The sequence below is a fragment of the Nelumbo lutea genome, chromosome 5, assembly GCF_056320005.1.
Source record: "Nelumbo lutea isolate HS-2025 chromosome 5, American lotus-T2T, whole genome shotgun sequence".
Classification (NCBI taxonomy): domain Eukaryota; kingdom Viridiplantae; phylum Streptophyta; class Magnoliopsida; order Proteales; family Nelumbonaceae; genus Nelumbo; species Nelumbo lutea.
This window is the reverse complement of record NC_142688.1, coordinates 7,869,075-7,889,428: the sequence shown is the minus strand read 5'-3', so window position 1 is coordinate 7,889,428 and position 20,354 is coordinate 7,869,075. Positions and strand designations below refer to the sequence as shown.

Here is a 20,354-nt window from a genome sequence, read left to right as displayed (position 1 = left end):
TTAAAATCTTTTATTCACTAACTTAAGCATTGGAGTGCCCACCCCAGGTAAAGCAACTCGGGCACTCTGACACTATGTCCTTGCAGGTCGCATCAGAGCCACATCTCCAACTCATCACCACTCAACTAGACATCAGAGCCACCTCTCCAAATCGTCACCATTTAGTTAGGTGTCAAAGCCACCTCTCCAGCTCGTCACCATTCAATTAGGCGTCCAAACCACCTTCCAGGTAGGAACCATTCAACTAGGCATCCAAGCCACATTCCAGGTAGGGATTATTCAGTCAGGCATCCGAGTCACCTGCCAGTCGGGAGCTACTGAAATGCATCCGAGTCACCTGCCAGTTGGGTTCATCTATAATATTATACATTCATTATATTGAACAAAATTAGGTATTATACATAATTTTATCAACAATAAAAATGCAATAATAAATGGTTTGGGTGGTGGGTTAGTTGTTTCGATTAAAATGGATTAACCAATGATGTTATAGTAAAATAATAAATTTTTAAAAAATAAAAAAGGTACAAATAATAAAAATTATAAAAAATTTGGACACATATATAATATTATATATTAATTATATCAAATAAAAATTAAGTATGATAAACAAACTTATTTATATAATGTAGATGAAATATATAATTTAAAATTTGATCTGAAAGTAATGTTATTTTCCCATCTAAATGATGGGTCAATGATCAAACTTTTTAAATAAACTCATGGTGATGTCATAATTGAATAACAAATATTTAAAATAAGATAGAACACAAAAATTGAAAAGTATATAATTTTGTCGAAAACATTTGGGAACATTTCTAATGTTATATATTCATCACATTAAATAAAAAATTGTTCAAATAAAAATTACTTTTAATTATATATATATATATATATATATATATATATATATATATATATATATATATATATATAGTTTGAAATACACAGTCTACTACAATCAACAGTGTTTTCTACTCACACTAGACGTAGCCCTATCAAACTACATGACTGGTCACCCAACCATATATTTGGTTCCATTTTACCCTTGATTGTTCACCTACAAATTAAAATTCATTAATGACTTGGCCAATTGAACTACTAAACTATCTGTCGCAATTAATGGGGCTCAAGTCTAACATTTAGGCCTTGTTTGGCACATCTTTCTGTGTGGATTGTTAGCTTTTTAAAAGCTTGGCAGTTTGCATTTTCCTTTTTTTTTTCTTTTGGTTTAATTAGGAAAAATTTAGCCATTTAAAGACTATATCCCAAAATGAAACTTCTTGCCTGTTTTTCATCTCATCTTTATCTTTATGTGAAAAGACACATCCCCAACAAAACAGTATGGGCTGCTAAGATATTTATATAAAAATCTGGTTGTTAGGTTTTTCAGAAGATCTTTCATAAAAACTTGCCAAACGGCACCAATATTTCATGTTTCTTTTTATTAAATAAGATGATATAATATTAGAGAAATGTCCATTTTTTTCATACAGTGATAAATATTATGTATTTTTATTTTTATATTTATTAATTAATTTATGATCACGATGGATTGACTGACTCAAATGATTGAACATGACACACCACAAAACATCGACAATCATTAATGCTCTACCAATAACAAGTTTTGAGTTTTTACAAATTTCAAAAAAAAAAATCTTATGATTGATTGTTCAATTATTACCTTAACCCAGGTTTTAGGGGTTGAGTGTTGGGGGCAACTTACCCCCATTCTATTGCACTCGCGATCTGCTGTTAGCACAGCTGTATATTACGAATTACGACGTAATCAATCGTGATTAAATACACCAATGTCCGTAAATATTTAATTACCACTTATAATTATCATCACCATCAAAATAGTTGTATCACTGAGAGATTTTTATAAAATGCATAAACCCACTCTTTACTTTGATTAAATTGTGATGGAAGGATGGTGTTGGTGGCCCCTACTAAGTTGCGCCCGAGATCAATACTTACGTCTAACCCAGGCTACTGTTGCCGGTTTGGGTTTTTCATTTACTTAGACTGGGTCTCTTACTGGCTTTTTAACATTAAATCATTAATCCAACTATCAACGTTGGGATTGTTTGATGAATGCAGCCAAAGTGCCAAACCAAACTGGGTCGTCAGCGGAGAACTATGTTTGATGAGTGTCCTCTAGATTGGACTCCAAATAGCTATGTGCCTATGTTGAAATCAGCTGAATGATTGAATCTAATATTTATATTTTTCAGTCATTTCATTTCAAAGCACCCACCTAGGTCTCCTCTCTCTCCAATATTTAATATTTGTATAAATCTCATTCTTTTTCTCCTAAATTACTCTTAACCCCTGTTCGGGAGCACTTATTTTATCCGAGGGATCATACAAAAAACTTAGGTTCTCTTTGGTTCGCAGCCGGAATTGGAATCGGAATCGAATTAGAATCCTCTAGAATTGGAATCGGAATGGTCCATTCCTGGAATCTGTTTAGTTCAGTCAGGAATCAGAATTGTTTGGTTCAACTAAAAGCTGGAATCGGAATCAGCCAAAGTTTTCAATTCTGCCCCTGTTAAAAAAACCTCAAAAACTGGTTTTCCACAGTTTGGAGACGCTGCTGAAGCTAATGCATTCATGTCTTCTGTAGTCAGAATTGATCAGGGAGGTCTGTCCGAGGAGCTTTCCTGTAAGAAACAATTTACGCACTCATATTCTAGTTGTCCAATGCTGGACTAACTTGCCTGGGCCTACTAGTTTGGATTTCATTATGTAAAGGTGTTATCTATTTTCCTCTCATATTTAAAAGCTTCCATCCTTATTTTCTGATTGTAATTTTTTATGAATTGATCAAATACAAGAATGCCAATCTTCAAAAGGAGGCAAACTGGTAAAGAACCACCTAAAATATATCTTGTTTCCATAAATATGTTGTGAAGAACAAAAAGTATGTTGTTGAATTTTGAAGAATGTTACCCCAGACAATTCTGCTAACTATGTGTCATCAATCTTGAAGGTGAATAAGATTGGCACTGGGTCTACAATTGAATGACCAAGCTGAGAGGCAAGAGTGTAACCCTGTGGCAATAATAAAATCCACAATTTGATCTTATCAATTTGCAGCACTAAAATGGTAAAACCAAGTTCTGAAATTATTAGAAGCCACGTACAAAAATTACAAAGAGCACTTTCAGCCTTATCAATAACAAAAGATACATTTTTGCAAGCAAATAAATAAAAAAACAATACAAAGATACATGATATTTGCATTGCGAGTTTTTATAATTGATACATAACAAAAGGCTGCTCCAAATTACTGGTTCTATAACTCCTTGAATGAAAAGAAAAAACGTTGATAACTATGATGTTTTTTATTGTTCACAAGTTTTATTGGATGATCTTTTCTTCTTTTCCAATTCATAGAATGGTAACTTAGCTTAATAAAGCCTTATCCCAACCATACAGAGTTGTCTTCCCAAATCACGTTTTGCCATTCCATTTTCTAAATGGCCATATCAACTATTAGATTATGAACCTTAGATCAGCCCATGTTTTTTATTCTCCTGCCCATTCTTCTAATCCTTTCATCTTGGGCACCTACTATTCAGCCACATCACACATCCACCACATCCCCAATCAAAACACAGAAGATACAGTATAAAAAAATGCCAATGCCAGGAGTAATGCTTTATGCATTACCTTTGATTTGTGCACTCTTCAAATGGACAGCTTGACCTAGAAAAATACACATAAATGAGTCAAACTTTAAACCTGATGCACTATATATAGATAGATAGATAGAGAAACCTGTACTCCATTCCGCAGAAGCCGAGAATAAAGAAATAAATCCATATTTTAGGCAAAATCTTGAATAGGGGCGAGAAAAGAGAAAAGAAGAGGAATCACTTCCACCATTAAAGCACCTATCTATTACTAAAAAATACAGTAACAAACAAAAAATCAAGGCATGTTCTGCTGCAGTTTCTGAAGGCCGCTAAACAAAACCAAAACCCCAAAAAGCATCTCCACCAGCCAAATAATGTTTATGGAAATTTTAGCAGTGGGGTTCACTGTTAAAAGTTTTATAGGGGAAAACACTTTTGTCAAAGTGACAACCACGCTTTTGAAATTCTAGGCACTAGGAGGAAAGATGCAACTTACACAAGAATCAAAGCCAATGCGATTGATTCCTTTCCAATTATCCAAGTCATAAGCAGTGAAGTGCTTGCTACAAGCTGAAGCTTGAAGACGATTGCCAAGTTTTCCTCCTTCAAATGAATCTCCCTGAACCCCTCTCACAAAAGAAACTGCATACTTGCCAGAAACCGATGGGTCTTCACCTGGCATTCCTTGCCCTCTCCCCCATCTGGGGTCCCTGAATATATTGATGTTTGGAGCCCAAAACGTCATTCCTTTGGCTTGCCCGGCATTGTATACAGCTCGAGCTTCGGTACCAATAGCCTTCAAAGTAAAAGTAAATTGAAGAATCAAACAATGCGCGGGGGATACAAATTCAAATGATTTTGCCCTTTTCTCATGAGCAGAGTTGTTAGAGTGAATACTCGCTTACCTGTCCAATGCGATACCAGAGACGTTCAGAAAACAATGCGGTAGTGAGGATGACTTGAGGAAAGCTCATAGCACGTTGAATCGGATGCCAGGTCCAGCATCGACGACGCCATGCAACGATTCTGACCAACATTGATAGCTGGGAATGCCAAGTCTGGGAATCGTCGGCGCATTGTTAACGAGTTGAGAGATCTTCTCGTCTAAAGTATGATGAGAGACGAGGTCTTTAACTCTTTGGTGGATGGGTAGAGATGTTTTGCAGAAGGGGAGGGAGCTGGTTGAAGGGTTTGCAGAAGGGGAGAGATAAAAGGAGAGAGATCCATCATGACCTGGCCGGAGTAATACAGGTCGGATCTTCAGAGTTCAACTACCGAATTGTAGAAGGTTTGAAGGAGGGAGTGTCGACATATTCAATATGTGGCTATGTGATGTGAGTAAGGGTGTAAATGGACCGGTTTTGGATTGGGCCCCATCCGATCCAAAATCAATTTGGATGGATTAGATGGGCCAAGAAGACATTAGATTGGACCAATCTGGTCCAAAATATTTATTAGATTGAATTGGACATGGTCTGTCTATAACAAATTTATATTGGATTGGGTTGGATTAAGCTAATATCTGGCTCATTAATACAAGATAAGAATGTATGTGTCAATGGACTGAGTTTGGGTTGAAACCAATATAAATCAAAATGAATTTGAACAGATTAAACGGTCCAGACATTAAATTGGACTAGTCCAAAACATTCATTGGATTGGATCGGACCTGATCCATTTATAATGGACTCACATTGGACTGGATCGGATTGGACCAAATCCAATATAATTGACACCCCTAGAAGTGAGGGCTAGAATCTCATTTCCATTGAATAGGGACTTTTGGAATAAGTAGTTCAACAAACATCAAATACAAAAAAAGTGTTTATTTTAAGAATAAGTAGTTGAGAAAAAACACTTCCAAAAAATTAATAAGTGCTTATTAAAATAAGCACCTATTGAAATAAGCACTCATTTCCAAAAAAAAAAGGCATTAATCCTGATGGAGCGCGATCCGGCCGGTCTTAGTTGTCAACGACCTTGCTTCTGAACGGGGTAGCAGGGAACCTGAAACGGAGGAGATGAGGAAGCTCCGGGGGGAACCCGGTGTAGCGGCTACGAAGCTCAAGTTAGAATCCTTCAAAAGCAAGATAATACCAGATAGCGCAAAGTTTGCATACCTTCTTTGTTGGGGGGCAAGGGGCTCTTATAATCACTTCGCGCACTCATTCTGAGGCCCTTGTCAGGTTGGGTATGATTACCCTTGCGCTTGTCAATTCGGCCGTCGTCCTTTCTGCTAGGACAGAACCGTCATTGCCTAACCGTCTCTCTAACTGAAGATGGCGGTGTTAGTGGCGGTGGCAGGTGGCCGTTTAGAATGCAGCCGCCAAGCGTCAGATCCCAAGTCAGTCAGGTGCAGCGCCCTTGGGCACAGACTTCCTCAGTGTCAGGCATGGTATGACTTGTTTGGCTTTGGTGCCTAGAAGGTGATGCGGAGTGGTGAGCGAGGCAAAGTCTTGAGTTCGGAGGTATCTATAGGGCAGGTCAGTTCGGCGAAGTGAATCCCGAACTGTTACAAGGTTTGCCAGCTCGGTGAGGTATATCCCGAGCTGTTACAAAGTTGGTCAGTTCGGCGAGGTGAATCCCGAACTGTTACAAGGTTGGCCAGCTCGGCGAGGTATATCCCGAGCTGTTACAAGGTTGGCCAGTTCGGCGAGGTATATCCCGAGCTGCTACAAGGTTGGCCAGCTCGGCGAGGTATATCCCGAGCTGTTACAAGGTTGGCCAGTTCGGCGAGGTATATCCCGAGCTGTTACAAGGTTGGCCAGTTCGACGAGGTATATCCCGAGCTGTTACAAGGTCGGCCAGTTCGGATTACTCTGGTTTTTGGGCCAAGGGTGAGTTCGGGCCCCCCGTAGGGAGTTCGGGCCGCTGGTGTCCCCTTGTTCACGCCTAGGCTTGGCCCTTTTGTCGAGCTGTCGCTTCTGCCACGTGTCGCACAACTGTGAAGTCGGGCCAAATCTTCCTTCATCAATTGCCCCACACTCCTCACGCCAAGGGTCTTCCCCTGGTGCGGGGAGTTTCACGAGGTAGTAGGTGGATTTGCCCCATCCTTTGGATCTTGACTGCGTGAGTTGCTTTTGCCAGGGTTCTTCGGTTTCTGTGAAGGCTGGAAACGTGCCTACCCATAAATGATGATGGTTGCGACAGCGCACATTTTAAATTTAAAAAATGTGCACCACTGGGACGTGACAGCGGGTCATTCCAAAAGGCGCGCCACTGCTGTACGTGCGCTGGCGACTGTCAGGGAGATGTGCGGCGCGGTTAGTTTCGGAAAGACGCGTGTCGGCGCGACGTCGGTTTCAAAAAGGCATGCGTTGACGTTTCGCTCTTTTCGGAAAGATGTGCACCAATCACGTCTCGACCTTACGGGATGTGCGGTCAGCAAAAACGTGGGCCGTCGGATCGTCTTTGATCTGCACGGTTGATCCTTGGTTACTGTAGCTATAAATAGTGGGGGACCCCAGTCGATTTGTCACTTCTACAGTGTCTACTGAGCTCGCGTCCAAGTTTTTTCCAGCTCGTGTCAGGGCTGGTTACATAGCCTTCAAGGTTCTTTGGCTTGTTCCCGTCTTCGGAGCCTTCAAAACTTTCTTCCGGTGAATACCTTCCTGAATCCACCTTTTCCTCAATGTCTAGCTTCGATAGCTCAGACGACTCTTCAAGTAGGGCCGACGTAGGTTCTACCAACCGAGTCGTGTCCCCCGACTGCCTCAGTGATCCTGAGGTGGAACTCGAGGACTATGAACCAGTAGGCTGAGCCGCTTCGGGCAGTTTGGCGTCTACCTCTCACCGAGGTCGGATGCTAGACAGGTTTGGTCCCTCGACCATGACGCCTGAGGGGCTTCAATCCATACTTATGTCTTACAACCTTCCCGGGGGGTATACATATTTTATTCCTTCGGGTAGCTTTCCTTGGGAACACGGTCCTGATGAGATCATGATTTTTCGAGAGCATCTCGCTGCGGGGTTGCGACTTCCTTTCCACCCCCTTCTCATCGAAGTCATAAACCATTTCGGTGTCAACATTGGCCAACTTCATCCGAACTCTATTCGGAACCTGGTGGGGACAGTTTCCCTTTTTTACGAGCAGAACTTCCCCTTGGACTTAGAGATATTCTCCTCCATCTTGATGCTCAAGAGACAGGCGGGTTCTCTTCCTAGGGGAAGACGGGCGTATTACCTTTCTCCTCGCCAGGGTTTTAAGCTTCTGCACGATCTTCCAAATAAGGTCCCGGCGTGGAAGCGAGACTACTTCGGTGTGCGAAGTGCACAAGGATGGCCCTTTCAGACCGGGTGGGGTGAGGTCGCTCCCGATTCAGGTGTTACTCTCGATAAAGAGACGGTGAAGGGCCTCCGGCAATGGGCACGGCAAGGTTTAAAGTGTCACCACTACTTAACGGAGGCCAAGCTTATTACGGCCGACCTGAGTTCGGGTAGGTTTCTAGCCATGCGGTTTCTTGCTTGCTTTGTTCTTTCATATTTTTTGATGTCGAACTCGTTTCTGCAGGTGTGATGGATGCGGAGAGAACTCGTGGGGGGCGTCTGTTCCAACGTATGAAGAGGAGGAAACGGGTCGCCAAGCGAACTCGTACCGAGCTGCCCCTGGACGAGGAGCCCCAAGTTCCAGACCACACGCTGGAGGATCTGCCCAGGGAGCCCGAGGTGACTCCACCAATGCACGAAACTGCCGGGGCGCCTTACGCTGAGACCACTCATACGGGCGCTCCTGCACACTCAAGTGCTCCTGCTCACTCTGGGTCCGCTCATACGCGGGCTGGGCCCTCGGGTTCGGGAGCTCAAGGGGAGTTCAGGAGCGTGTTGACGCCGAACTACGCTCTTCAGAAGAGTAGGGAGGCTACTTTCCCTGAGGAGATCGCGGCGTGGACCGATCTTCCTTTGAATCAGGTCGCCTGTCGTGCCGTAACACATGCTATGGTGGTAAGTTAGATTCCGTCTGCCTTTTTCATTTCCTATTGCTTTTGCTGTTATTGCTCACTTGTTTCTTTTGGTAGGTGAATTCTTTAATTCATGCCTTAGCGGCCCAAGTGGAGAGGAGCTCGCGACAGGCGCGAGCTGCTGAGGCTGCCGCTCATGCTGCTGAAGAAGCTTTCCGGAATACCCGGGCTGCTGAGGCGGCCGCTTATGCTACCGAAGAGGCTGCTCGCATCGCGATGGCCAGGCAGGCAAGGTCTCAGCGTGACGCCGAGGCCATGGGGGTAGTTGTCAAGCATATGGCGGACTTGAAGTTGGATTTGCAACATCAAGTCGAATATCTTCAGGAGGACATCAGGGAGAGAACACAGATTTTTTCCCAAGGCATTGAAGACGCCAAGAAGAAGGCCGTTGAAGACTACATTGCCTCTCCGCGTTTTGACGATCTGATGGTGGATTCTTACAAGAGGGGGTTCAAACTGAGCAGGTGGATGATCCGGAATACGTACCCCGACCTCGATGTTAGTGCCATATCCACTTCGCGTATAACTCAGGAGATGGCCAATGCTGCCGATGGCAAGCCGGATTCTGAAGGAGAGGCAGGGCCTTCGGGTGTTGTTGAAGTGCCTTCTGATGGCGAAGTAGCTCCGGGCATGTAAACAATTTTTTTAAGCGCCTTCTAATGGCCAATGTACTCCTGTTTCTTGCAACGGAATAGATAATCTTTCTGCCCAAGTGTTCCTTTTCCCTGAACCGATTCTTTGTCGAACTGAATATGCCACTTTCTTGCCCGGGTTATTATACTTCCGCGACCTGTTTTGCCGTGAAGGATTTTTGCAGTGAACTGATTTTTTGCCGAGCTGATAATATGCTCTTCTTTGCTTGTTTACGCCGAGGTTCTTCTTGGCTCTGCATCGTGGCACATAGGACCTGATTTCGTCCACTTCGCTTGGCGGTTTATAGGTAGTATCGCTTTAAGTTCACGATGTTCCACGCTCAAGATACTTGTTTGCCTTCCAAGGTTTCGAGTTCGTATGCCCCCCCGCCCGAGCGCTCTTTTTACTTTATAGGGCCCTTCCCAGTTTTGTCCAAGTTTGCCTACACCGGGTTCAGGCACCATAATCTTACGAAGGACCAGGTCGCCAACTCGGAAGCTTCGTTGCTTTACTCTGGTGTTGTAGTAGCGAGCTACCTACTGCTGGTATGCCGCTGTTCGGATGTGCGCGATGTCCCTTACCTCATCCAATAGGTCAAGGTTGGTACGTAACTCGTCTCCGTTTGTCCGATCGTCGTATGTTTCTAGTCACAATGTTGGTACTTCGATTTCCGCCGGGATCACTGCTTCAGTGCCGTAGGTGAGGTTGAAGGGGGTTTCTCCCGTGGCGGTTTTTTCTGTAGTTCGGTGAGCCCATAAGACACTTGGTAGCTCTTCGGCCCACAATCCCTTAGCTCAATCCAGACGTGCTTTCAGAAGGGGGTTTCTCCCGCGTAGGATGGCTCTGTTCATTACTTCCGTCTGACCATTTGCCTGCGGGTGCGCGACTGACGTGGAGTTTTGCCGAATCCCCATGTTCTGGCACCACTCTTGGAACTTGATATCCTTGAACTGCTTGCCGTTGTCGGAGATTAGTACCCGAGGTAACCCAAAGCGACATACTATGTTCTTCCAAAAGAAGTTCTGTATGTTTCGGGCCGTAACAGTTGCCAGAGGTTCGGCTTCTATCCACTTCGTAAACTAATCTACTGCAACAACTAGGAATTTTCTTCCACCTGTTGCTGGTGGGAATGGCCCCATCAGGTCGATGCCCCATTGTGCAAAGGGCCACGGGCTGGTGAGGTATTTGAGGTCGGAGGCAGGTTTATGGTAGATATTGGCGTGCTTCTGACACTTGTCGCATTTTCTGACGAGCTCGACAGCTTCTACCTTCATCGTTGGCTAGTAGTATCCTTGTCGAAGTGCTTTTTGGGTGAGTGCTCTGCCCCCCAAGTGTCCACCGCACAGGCCTTCATGAGTGTCGTGGAGTACGAACTCGGCTTTGGCAGGTCGCAAGCAACGCAAGTAGGGGAGCGTGTAGGACCGTCGGTATAATCGCTCGTCTATTATGATGTATTTGGCTGCCTGGCGCTGCACCCTCTTGGCCGCATTGCGTTCTGTAGGGAGGGTTCCATCTATCAAGAAGCTCGCGAGTGGGTCAATCCAGCTCGGCTCTGCTTCCAAGACGGGAGCGACCTCCTCTATCCCCCCGAGAATACTAGGCCGAGGTAAGTCCTCAATGTAAACAGTTCTCATGTTGTTGTGACTTGTGCTGGCTAACCGGGACAGAGCGTCGGCCTCAGTGTTCTCTGACCTCGGGATTTGCCTGATGAAATGTGACTGGAAGTTGAGCAGGGCTTCTTTTACTTTGGCCAAATATGCAATCATGGAGAGCTCGCGTGCTTCATACTCGCCCGTAACTTGGTTGACCATGAGCTAAGAATCGCTGTAGATGACCAAGTGTTTTGCCTTTACCTTTCGCGCTAGGTCCAGCCCAGCTATCAGTGCTTCGTACACTGCCTCGTTGTTGGATGCCGCAAACTCAAAGCGCAGTGCGTATTCCAATTTCATGCCGCCCGGGCCGCATAAGACTATTCCAGCTCCGCTGCCTTGCCGGTTCGAGGAACCATCCACGTGAAGGATCCAGGGCTCCTCATCCCAGTTCGCGTTACGCCTGACCAGGAGAGATGCCACACTGGCTGCTACTTCGCGGGGTTCAGACTATTGGCTCGGGAGCTCCGAGTTCGCCCGAACTGGGGACCTCAGGCTCGACCTGTGGGGCTTCGTGGCTGAAAGTGCACTCGGCGATAAAATCTGCCAAAGCTTGGGCCTTAATAGCGGTTCTTGGCTTGTACTGGAGGTCGTACTCGCTGAGTTCGATGGCCCATTTCGTCAGTCGACCGGAAACCTCGGGTTTGAGTAAGACTTGTCTCAGAGGTTTGTCAGTCAGGATGATGACGGGGTGAGCCTGGAAGTATGGACGGAGTTTCCGAGCTGCTGTCACTAGTGCGTATGCTAGCTTTTCTATCTGCGGGTACCTTGTCTCTGCTCCCTGCAAAATTTTACTAACATAATAGATGGGTCGCTGGACCCGGTCTGTTTCTTTTATTAGTACCAAACTGACCACCTCGTCGCTTGCCGAGAGGTATAGTTCTAAGACCTCGCCCTCCTCGGGCCGGGCTAAGGTTGGCACACTAGCGAGGTAACCTTTTAGCTCGTCAAACACGAGCTGGCAGTCCTGGGTCCACTCGAACCCTTTGCCTTTGATTGCTTTGAAGAAAGGTAGGCAGCGGTCTGCCGATTTGGACATGAAGCGGCTTAGAGCGATTATGCGGCCGTTTAGCCTCTGAACTTATTTTACTTTCCTAGGTGGTCTCATATCTAGAATGGCTTTTATCTTGTCCGGGTTGGCCTCAATACCGTGCCGATTGACAATGTACCCTAGGAATTTGCCCGAGGTGACGCCGAAGACACATTTGTTGGGGTTCAATTTCATGCTAAACTAACGTAGGATTTGGAAGACAGAATCTAAGTCTTGTATTAATTCTTGTGAAAACTGAGTCTTGACGACCATGTCGTCTACATAGCACTCTATCTTCGTGCCAATCAGGGGCCGAAATAGCCTATTTACAAGTCTTTGGAAAGTCGCCCCGACATTTTTTAGTCCGAAGGGCATGACCTTGTAGCAATATAGGCCGAACTCGGTTATGAAGCTGGTTTTTTCCTCATCGGAAGGGTCCATCCGGATTTGGTTGTAGCCCAAATAGGCGTCCAGGAAGCTTAGCAACTCATTTCCTGAGGTCGCGTCCACTAGGCGGTCAATTCTGGGGAGGGGGAAGCAATCTTTTGGACAAGCTCGGTTCAGGCCGGTGTAGTCGATGCACATGCGCCACTTGCCGTTTTCCTTTTTTACCAACACCGGGTTGGCCACCCAGCTCGGGTAATGGACTTCCCTTATGAAGTTTGCTGCGAGGAGCTTCTCGACCTCCTCGTCGACCGCCCTCTAGCGTTCTGGGGCTAAGTTGTGTTTCTTCTGTCTAACGGGTCTGACTACAGGGTCAGTATTAAGTTTGTGAGTTATTAGGCCGGGGCTAACGCTGGGCATGTCAGCCGTGGACCAGGCAAAAATATCTAATTTTTGAAGTAAAAAACTCACCAGTTCGGTTCGTAGGGGTTCCTCGACGGAAGCTCCGATCTGAAGTGTGCGAGCTGGGTCCGTAGCCGAAGTCGGGATTGCGACTGTTTCCTCTGTGGGTGAAGTTCGTTCCTCACCTTGCTCCGCAGGCCGCTCCAGTTCGAGGTCGTCGTCCGCCTTGGTTTTTCCCTTTAGGGCGGCAACATAACACTTGCGGGACTCGAGCTGGTCGCCCCGCGCTACCCCCACACCGAAGCCCGTAGGGAACTTCATGGCCAAATAGTAGGTGGAGACCACCGCTCGTAGGATATGCGTGATCGGCCGCCCTATTATGGCATTGTATGGGGAGGGGGTCGCGACCACCAGGAAATCATGGTTGAGTCTGCCCGCACAAGGCCATGTGCCAACTTCTACAGGTACTGTTATTTTTCCGAGGGGCCTGACTTCCTCTCCACTGAAACCCACCAGGGGAGTGCTCACGGGCTTCAGCTCGCTCCTCTGTAGCTGTAGCTGGTCAAATGCTAATTTAAAGAGGATGTCCGCTGAGCTACCCGAATCTACGAGTACGCATCTGACCTCGAAGTCGTTGATTCTTAGCTTAATGACAAGCGCGTCATCATGGGGGTAGCGGACCCCTCGCACATCGTCCTCCGTGAAGAAGATTGGTTCTTCGTTCTTTGGTCTCTTTGGGGGGTTCCGTTCTTCGAGGGCCGCTTCGCGAACTGAAGTCCGGGCCGCTGCCGAGGTACACCCCGCTACCACCGAACCTCCCACAATTACATGGATGGTTCCCCGAACTGGCCTCTCTTCCGTTGCAGCTCGGGGGCATCCTTTTCGTGCTCCCCTTGCCAACCTGTCTTATTGTTATTATTGTTGTGCTGCACAAAGTTTCTCAAGTATCCGCGATGGATGAGCCCCTCTATCTCGTCCCGGAGGTTATTACACTGCTCGGTACTATGACCATGGTATCTATGGAAACTACAATACAAATTCTTATTTCTCTTGTTCGGATTTCCCTTTAGGCGAGGTGGCCACTTCACGTACGGAGCGTCTTCGATCGTCATTAAGATCTCGGTCCGCCTTGTGTTTAACGGCGTGTAGCCCGTCCGAACTGCTAGGGGAGCTCGGAATGACTGGTTCGGCTTCGGCTCTCGGGCCGGGTTTTTTCTATCAACCGGGTTGGAGAGCTCGCTTTCCCTCTTTCTTTTCTCGTTCCCGCCTTCGGTTCGTTGGTTGATTTCTTCCTCTGTCCTCATGAACTTATCCGCGAGCTTGAGGAATTCGGCCACGGTTGCGGGCTGGTTAGCCACCATGTGCCATTTGAATTCTTTGTGCGTCACCCCTCTTTTGACCGCCGCGAGCTGCACTGCGGGGTCCAACCGCGGTATCTGCAAGCATGCTTCGTTGAATCGCTTGATGTAGCCTCAGATGGATTCTCCTTCTCTTTGGACTACTCCGAAGATGCTTTCCTCTGTTCTGGGGCACCGTTGGCTGGTGACAGTGTGCGGTGAAGACCTGCACAAACTGGGCCCAGCACTTTATCGACCCGGGGGCCAGGTTCTTGTACCAAGTGCGGGCTACCCCCTTGAGGGTGGTGGTAAAGGCCACGCACATGCACGATTCGTTGGCCCTGGCGAGGTGCATTTGGGACTGAAAGGCGTCAATGTGGTCGTTGGGGTCGAAGGACCTGTCGTACTTGTCCAGAGGTGGGAGCTTGAAATTTCTGGGTAAGGGGACCGCCAAGAGTTCTGATGCGAGGGGGGAAGGAACCGAGAGAATCGGGGCAGCTCCTACCTCGTCCGAGCTCGTCTCTTTGCCTCTGAGTTCTGACAAGGCACAGGTGGCGGTTCGGCGACTTCGCCGGCGCCTTCGTTGTTGAGTGGGCCTTGTACTGGCGCTGCTAGCCTCCGTGTTACCGAGCTCGATGGGCCCAGAATGCTGGTAATCTGCCGCCAGGGTGCCGAACTGGTTTTCCGTGAGCGGGAACTCGGGCTTGGAGCGCCGGGGTGCCGACCTCGCGGGCGAGGTTCCCGACCCGCCTACGAGTTGCGAGGCGGGGATGATATTTTTCTCTCTTCGGCCTGGGGATGAGACCTGACTGTTAGGGGGGTTCTGTGGCCAGGAGGCCTTTGCCTGGTGGGGGCATCCATCCTGCGGGGAGGCCTTGACCGTAGTCGGAGCGGGGTGGCGAGGTGGAAGTAGTGGTTGGTTCAGTGGCAGTTGGGGGAACTACTGTTGATAGTGATACTGGGAGATGTTGTGCAGTACTTGGTGTTGGTGAAGCTGGTGCTGCTGGAACTGTTGCATTTGGGCTTGCATTACCCGCATGCACTGCATCAGGTCATCCAACCGGTTTTGGCTGGCTGCCAGGGGGACGGCAGTCGGTTCAGTAAAGGTTGTCTCAATGGGGAGAGGAAAGGGGATGCTTGTGGTAGGAAGGTTTTCGAGCGCCACTGCTTGTGGCACGTTCAAGCTGGGGATCCCATCCACCGAAAGGGGGATGGTGAACTGTCCAACGCACACCATGGGGACTTGAAGTTGTTCCTCGGTGGTGTTTGTCTCTGTGCCACGTCCGACGTTGCTGGAGGAGGCCATGAGTGTTGGGTTTTTTGAAGAAAAGGGGTTATGGAAGTTTGGAGGAAGGCTTTTTGAAGCGTTCCCACAGACGGCGCCAATTGATGGAGCGCGATCCGGGTGGTCTTAGCTGTCAACGACCTTGCTTCTGAACGGGGTACAGGGAACCTGAAACGGAGGAAATGAGGAAGCTCTGGGGGGGAACCCGGTGTAGCGGCTTCGAAGCTCAAGTTAGAATCCTTCAAAAGCAAGATAATACCAGATAGCGCAAAGTTTGCATACCTTCTTTGTTGGGGGGCAGGGGGCTCTTATAATCACTTCGCGCACTCGTTCCGAGGCCCTTGTCAGGTCTGGTATGATTACCCTTGCGCTTGTCAATTCGGCCGTCGTCCTTTCTGCTGGGACAGAACCGTCATTGCCTAACCGTCTCTCTAACTGGAGATGGCGGTGTCAGTGGCGGTGGCAGGTCGCCGTTTAGAGTGCGGCCGCCAAGCGTCAGATCCCAAGTCAGTCAAGTGCGGCGCCCTTGGGCACGGACTTCCTCAGTGTCATGCATGGTACAACTTGTTTGGTTTTGGTGCCCAGAAGGTGATGTGGAGTGGTGAGCGAGGCGAAGTCTTGAGTTCGGAGGTATCTGTAGGGCAGGTCAGTTCGGCGAGGTGAATCCCGAACTGTTACAAGATTGGCCAGCTTGGCGAGGTATATCCCGAGCTGTTACAAGGTTGGTCAATTCGGCGAGGTGAATCCCGAACTGTTACAAGGTTGGCCAGCTCGGCGAGGTATATCCCGAGCTGTTACAAGGTTGGCCAGTTCGGTGAGGTATATCCCGAGCTGTTACAAGGTTGGCCAGCTCGGTGAGGTATATCCCGAGCTGTTACAAGGTTGGCCAGTTCGGCGAGGTATATCCCGAGCTGTTACAAGGTCGGCCAGTTCGGATTACTCTGGTTTTTGGGCCAAGGGTGAGTTCGGGCCCCCCGTAGGGTGTTCGGTCCGCTGGTGTCCCCTTGTTCACGCCTAGGCTTGGCCCTTTTGCCGAGCTGTCACTTCTACCACGTGTCGCACAACTGTCAGGTCGGACCAAATCTTCCTTCATTAAATCCCTTTTGACTCTTCCTAATAAAGCAAGGGTTTGAATTAAATGAGATGGGTTGGATTGAGATAAAAGACAAATTCAGATTTGGTTGGGTCTTAACACATGATCCCAACAATTATTTGCAATTGTGCATTGGAAACATTTCTTCATGAAGGACAAGGCAAATGTTTCCAATGCACAGCTATAATGGTTGTTGAGACTATTCCTTGAGACCAAATCTGAAGTCTTAAAAGGTTAGACCTAAGTTTGTAAAGCCATCCCTAACCAAACTTTTATTTTTCCAGGCATTGCATGAATTTACCTGCGTTGCTTAGGGATGCAAGGCAAATAGACTGTCTTATGTTTTAGTTCAACTCAGGTCCAGTCCTAATAATTGGGTCTAACGCCCAAATCTGATGTTAAGCTTGAATTATCCAACTTGAACCCAATATGCACTAAAATTTGATGCATTTAAGTTAGATTTGAATCTTAATGAGTTTAAATTGGCCACTTAGCCCATACTTATATATATATATATATATATATATATATATATATATATATATATATATATATATATATATATATATATATATATATATATATTAAAGGCTATTTAAGGTTTAGGTTTGAGCCCAAGTCTGAAATTTAAGCCCAGGCCTAATTCAAAGATATGGTATTTGATCCTCACAAGACCATATTTACATATTTCTACAATCCTTGCAGCTTTGCATTAAAAATATCTCCAATTAAAAAAAACATATAAATATGGAAATATTACCCATGCATATATGTGAAAAAGGCTGGGAGCATGATCTTGTGAATCCCATCTCCAACTCAAAGCCGAGTCATCCCATACAAATAAGATGCGGTTGGATGAGTTCAGATCGCATTGGACCTACCTAAATTAGGCGGTTACACGCGTCATGCTCTCAATACATGGTTGGGATGTAATGGACGTCGATGTAAAATTCAAAGTCTTAGCTTTACACTATAATTTTGAAGCCGAAGGACAGCTCCCATCATCTACCCGTTGAACAAATGTCCGGTGCTTTAGAATTTGTGCCTTGTGGGCCGATAGACATGGGCATGTTTGTGCGGCACTGTCTGGCGTTGATAGACGACGAAAATCTGTTCTGACCGCTCAATCACCAATAGAACACGGACACGCTAGGGGTTGTCTTTAAATTTAAAAAAGTTTCGACTGGTCTGTTTTCATACTTGATCGCTGGCGTTTCCGTGCCTTACTGGAGGGGTGGCAAGAGATAGTGTGCTGCGATTTAGCAGATTTTCTTTTTTAATTTTAAGGTAAAAGACAAAAATCTTTCCTGAAGTTTCTGATAGTAATTAAAACTTTTCCTTTAGTTTAATTTTAGCAAAATTCTCCCATTTATTTTCAATAAAATCGACAAAAACCTCTCTGCTGTTAATGAATTTGACAAAAAAAAATTAGAAATTACATTTTTATCCTTATATATCATCTAAATTATTTATAAAATACCAATTTTACCCTTACTTGAAAAACTCATTACCAACTCTTGAGAAAACAATCAGTGTTCGAGATATTCCACTTCCCAGAATATTCCGACAACGATTCCTCACGGGACGACGGTAGTGCTTCATCTTGTTGGCCGATTCTCCACTATGGACTGCTAAAACTTGTTTACCTTGTTCAGTTCGTCATCAAGCCTTTTGAAATAGACGAGTTCGTACTGATGAAGGAAGATTTGGTCCGACTTCGTAATTATGCAACGTGGTAAAGGCAACAGCTCGGCACAATAGTACGCCTAAGGTGCGAGCACCAGAGGAACCAGCGGTCCAAACTCCTTACCAGCAGCCCGAATTCACTACTGGGAATCCAAACTCTCCCTTGGGCCCCAAGTCAAACCCGAACTGGCCTGCCCTATGGCAGTTTGGAACACACATTGTCGAACTGGCCTGCCTTATAGTAGTTTGGGACACCTCATCGGACTACCCTACCTTAGAGCAGTTCGGGACACACCTCACCGAACTGGCCTACCTTATAGCAGTTCGGGACACACCTCACCGAATTGGTCTGCCTTATAGCAGTTCGGGACTCGCCTCACCGAGCTAGCATGCACTATGGCAATACAGGACATACCTCCGAACTCAAGACTTCACCTCGCTCACCACTCCAGAACTTTGCCTCCAAGACGCCAAACCGTACCATGCCTGACACCGAGGAAGTTCATACACAGGGGCGGCGCACCTAATTGACTTGGGATTTGACGCTTGATGGCCGCACTTCAAACGGCCACCTGCCACCGCCATCTCCAGTTATAGAGACGGCTCCGACAAGGAGCAGTGGCGGTTCTGTCCAAGCAGAAAGGATGACACCCGAACTAGCAGAAACAGAGATAATCATACCCGACCTGACAGAGGCCTCGGAGTGAGTGCACGAAGTGGTTATAAAAGGCCCCCTACCCCCAACAACAAGGTATGTGAACTTTGCGCCATCTGGTCTTTACTTTGCCTTTGAGAGAATACTAACTTGAGCTTTGGAGTTATCTCACCGGATTCCCCCCAGAGTTCCCTCATCTTCTCTGTTTCAGGCTCCCCGTTGCTCCAGTCAGAGACAAAATCATTGACAGCTAAGAACGGCCGGATTGCGCTCCATCAATTGGCGTCGTCTGTGGGAAACGCTTCTAAAAGCCTCCCTCTAAATCTCTCTTACCTACTCTTCCAAAAAACTCCAACACCCATGGCTTCCTCCAATAATGCCGGACGTGGAACAGAAACGACCACCACCGAAGAGCAACTCCAAGTTCTCGTGGTGTGCATTGGGCAGTTCACCATCCCTCTTTCAGTGGATGGGATCCCTAGTTTGAATGTGCCACATGTAGTGGCGCCCCTGAACCTTCCTTCATTGAACACCCTTCTTCCACTCCCTATTGAAACAAACTTCGCTAAACCAACTGCTGTCCCACTGACAACCCGCCAGAACCAACTGGACGACCTAATGCAATGCATGCGGGTAATGCAAGCCCAAATGCAACAATTCCAACAGCACCAACTCTAGCAACACCAGGTACTACACCACCTCTCCCAACACCATTATCAACAGCAGTTCCCTCAGCTACCCCTAAACTAGTCACTGCTTCCCCCCTGGCACCCTGTTTTGAAGCCGGTTAAGGCCTCCCCTCAAGGTGGACACCCTCACCGAGGAGAAGCTTTCCAACTCCAAAACCCCCCTAATAGTCAGGCCTCATCCCTAGACCGAAAGCAAGGAAAAATTACCCCCGTCTCGCAGCTCGCAGGTGGGTTGGGAACCTCGCCCACAAAGTCACCTCGGCGCTCCAAGCCCGAGTTCCCACTCATGGAGAACCGGTTCAGTGCCCTAGTAGCAGACCAACATTCCGGGCCCATCGAACTCGGCAACACGGAGGCCAACAGCGCCAGCACCAGGCCCGCTCAAAGAAGGCACCGACGAAGTCGCCGAACTACTACCCGTGTCCTACCCGAGCTCAGAGGCAAGGAAGAGACGAGCTCAGATGAGGTAAAAACTGTCCCAATTCTCTTAGTTCCTTCCCCCCTTTCTTCAGAACTTCTAGCAGTTCCCATGCCCACAGACTTCAAACTTCCATCTCTGGACAAGTATGATGGGTCATTTGACCCCAATGACCACGTCAACGCATTCCAGTCACAAATGCACCTCGCTAGGGCCAGTGAGTCATGCATGTGCATGGCCTTCACCACCACCTTCAGGGGGTGGCCCGCACCTGGTACCGGAACCTAGCTCCTGGGTCAATAAGAAGCTGGGCCCAGTTCGTGTAGATCTTCACCGCACACTTTGTTAGCAGCAAGCGGTGCCCCATAACCGAGGAAAGTATCTTCGGGGTAATCCAGAGGGAAGGAGAATCCATCCGGAGCTACATCAAGCAGTTTAACGAAGCATGCTTGCAAATACCGTGATTAGACCCCGCGGTACAGATCGCG

General features: G+C 47.1%; 1 protein-coding gene across 3 annotated transcripts; it reads right to left on the bottom strand.

Annotated features, from left to right (window-relative positions):
* Positions 1 to 2,874: 2,874 nt before the first annotated feature.
* LOC148850139 (putative beta-D-xylosidase 7) lies at positions 2,875 to 4,968 on the bottom strand. 3 transcript variants are annotated; one of them, XM_088943590.1, is made up of 4 exons: positions 4,553 to 4,968; positions 4,144 to 4,443; positions 3,682 to 3,717; positions 2,875 to 3,060 (listed from the first exon to the last, which is right to left on the bottom strand). In XM_088943590.1, exons 1-3 carry the CDS (start codon positions 4,682 to 4,684, stop codon positions 3,700 to 3,702), a joined length of 450 nt encoding a protein of 149 aa, XP_088799716.1. In that variant the 5' UTR covers positions 4,685 to 4,968; the 3' UTR covers positions 2,875 to 3,060; positions 3,682 to 3,699. The 3 variants fall into 3 exon arrangements, with proteins under 3 accessions (XP_088799716.1, XP_088799714.1, XP_088799715.1); XM_088943588.1 differs by lacking the exon at positions 3,682 to 3,717 and having other exon boundaries at positions 4,553 to 4,946; XM_088943589.1 differs by lacking the exon at positions 2,875 to 3,060 and having other exon boundaries at positions 3,150 to 3,717.
* Positions 4,969 to 20,354: the final 15,386 nt, after the last annotated feature.

Bases quoted from the DNA above. Each gene is read 5' to 3' on its own strand.
- LOC148850139 (XM_088943588.1), bottom strand. From the start codon at position 4,684: ATGTTGGTCAGAATCGTTGCATGGCGTCGTCGATGCTGGACCTGGCAT. The intron at 4,444-4,552 runs GTAAGCGAGTAT...TTTACTTTGAAG, and splicing joins TCTGGTATCGCATTGGACAG to GCTATTGGTACCGAAGCTCG. The intron at 3,061-4,143 runs GTAAGTTGCATC...TTATTGCCACAG, and splicing joins GCATTGGCTTTGATTCTTGT to GGTTACACTCTTGCCTCTCA.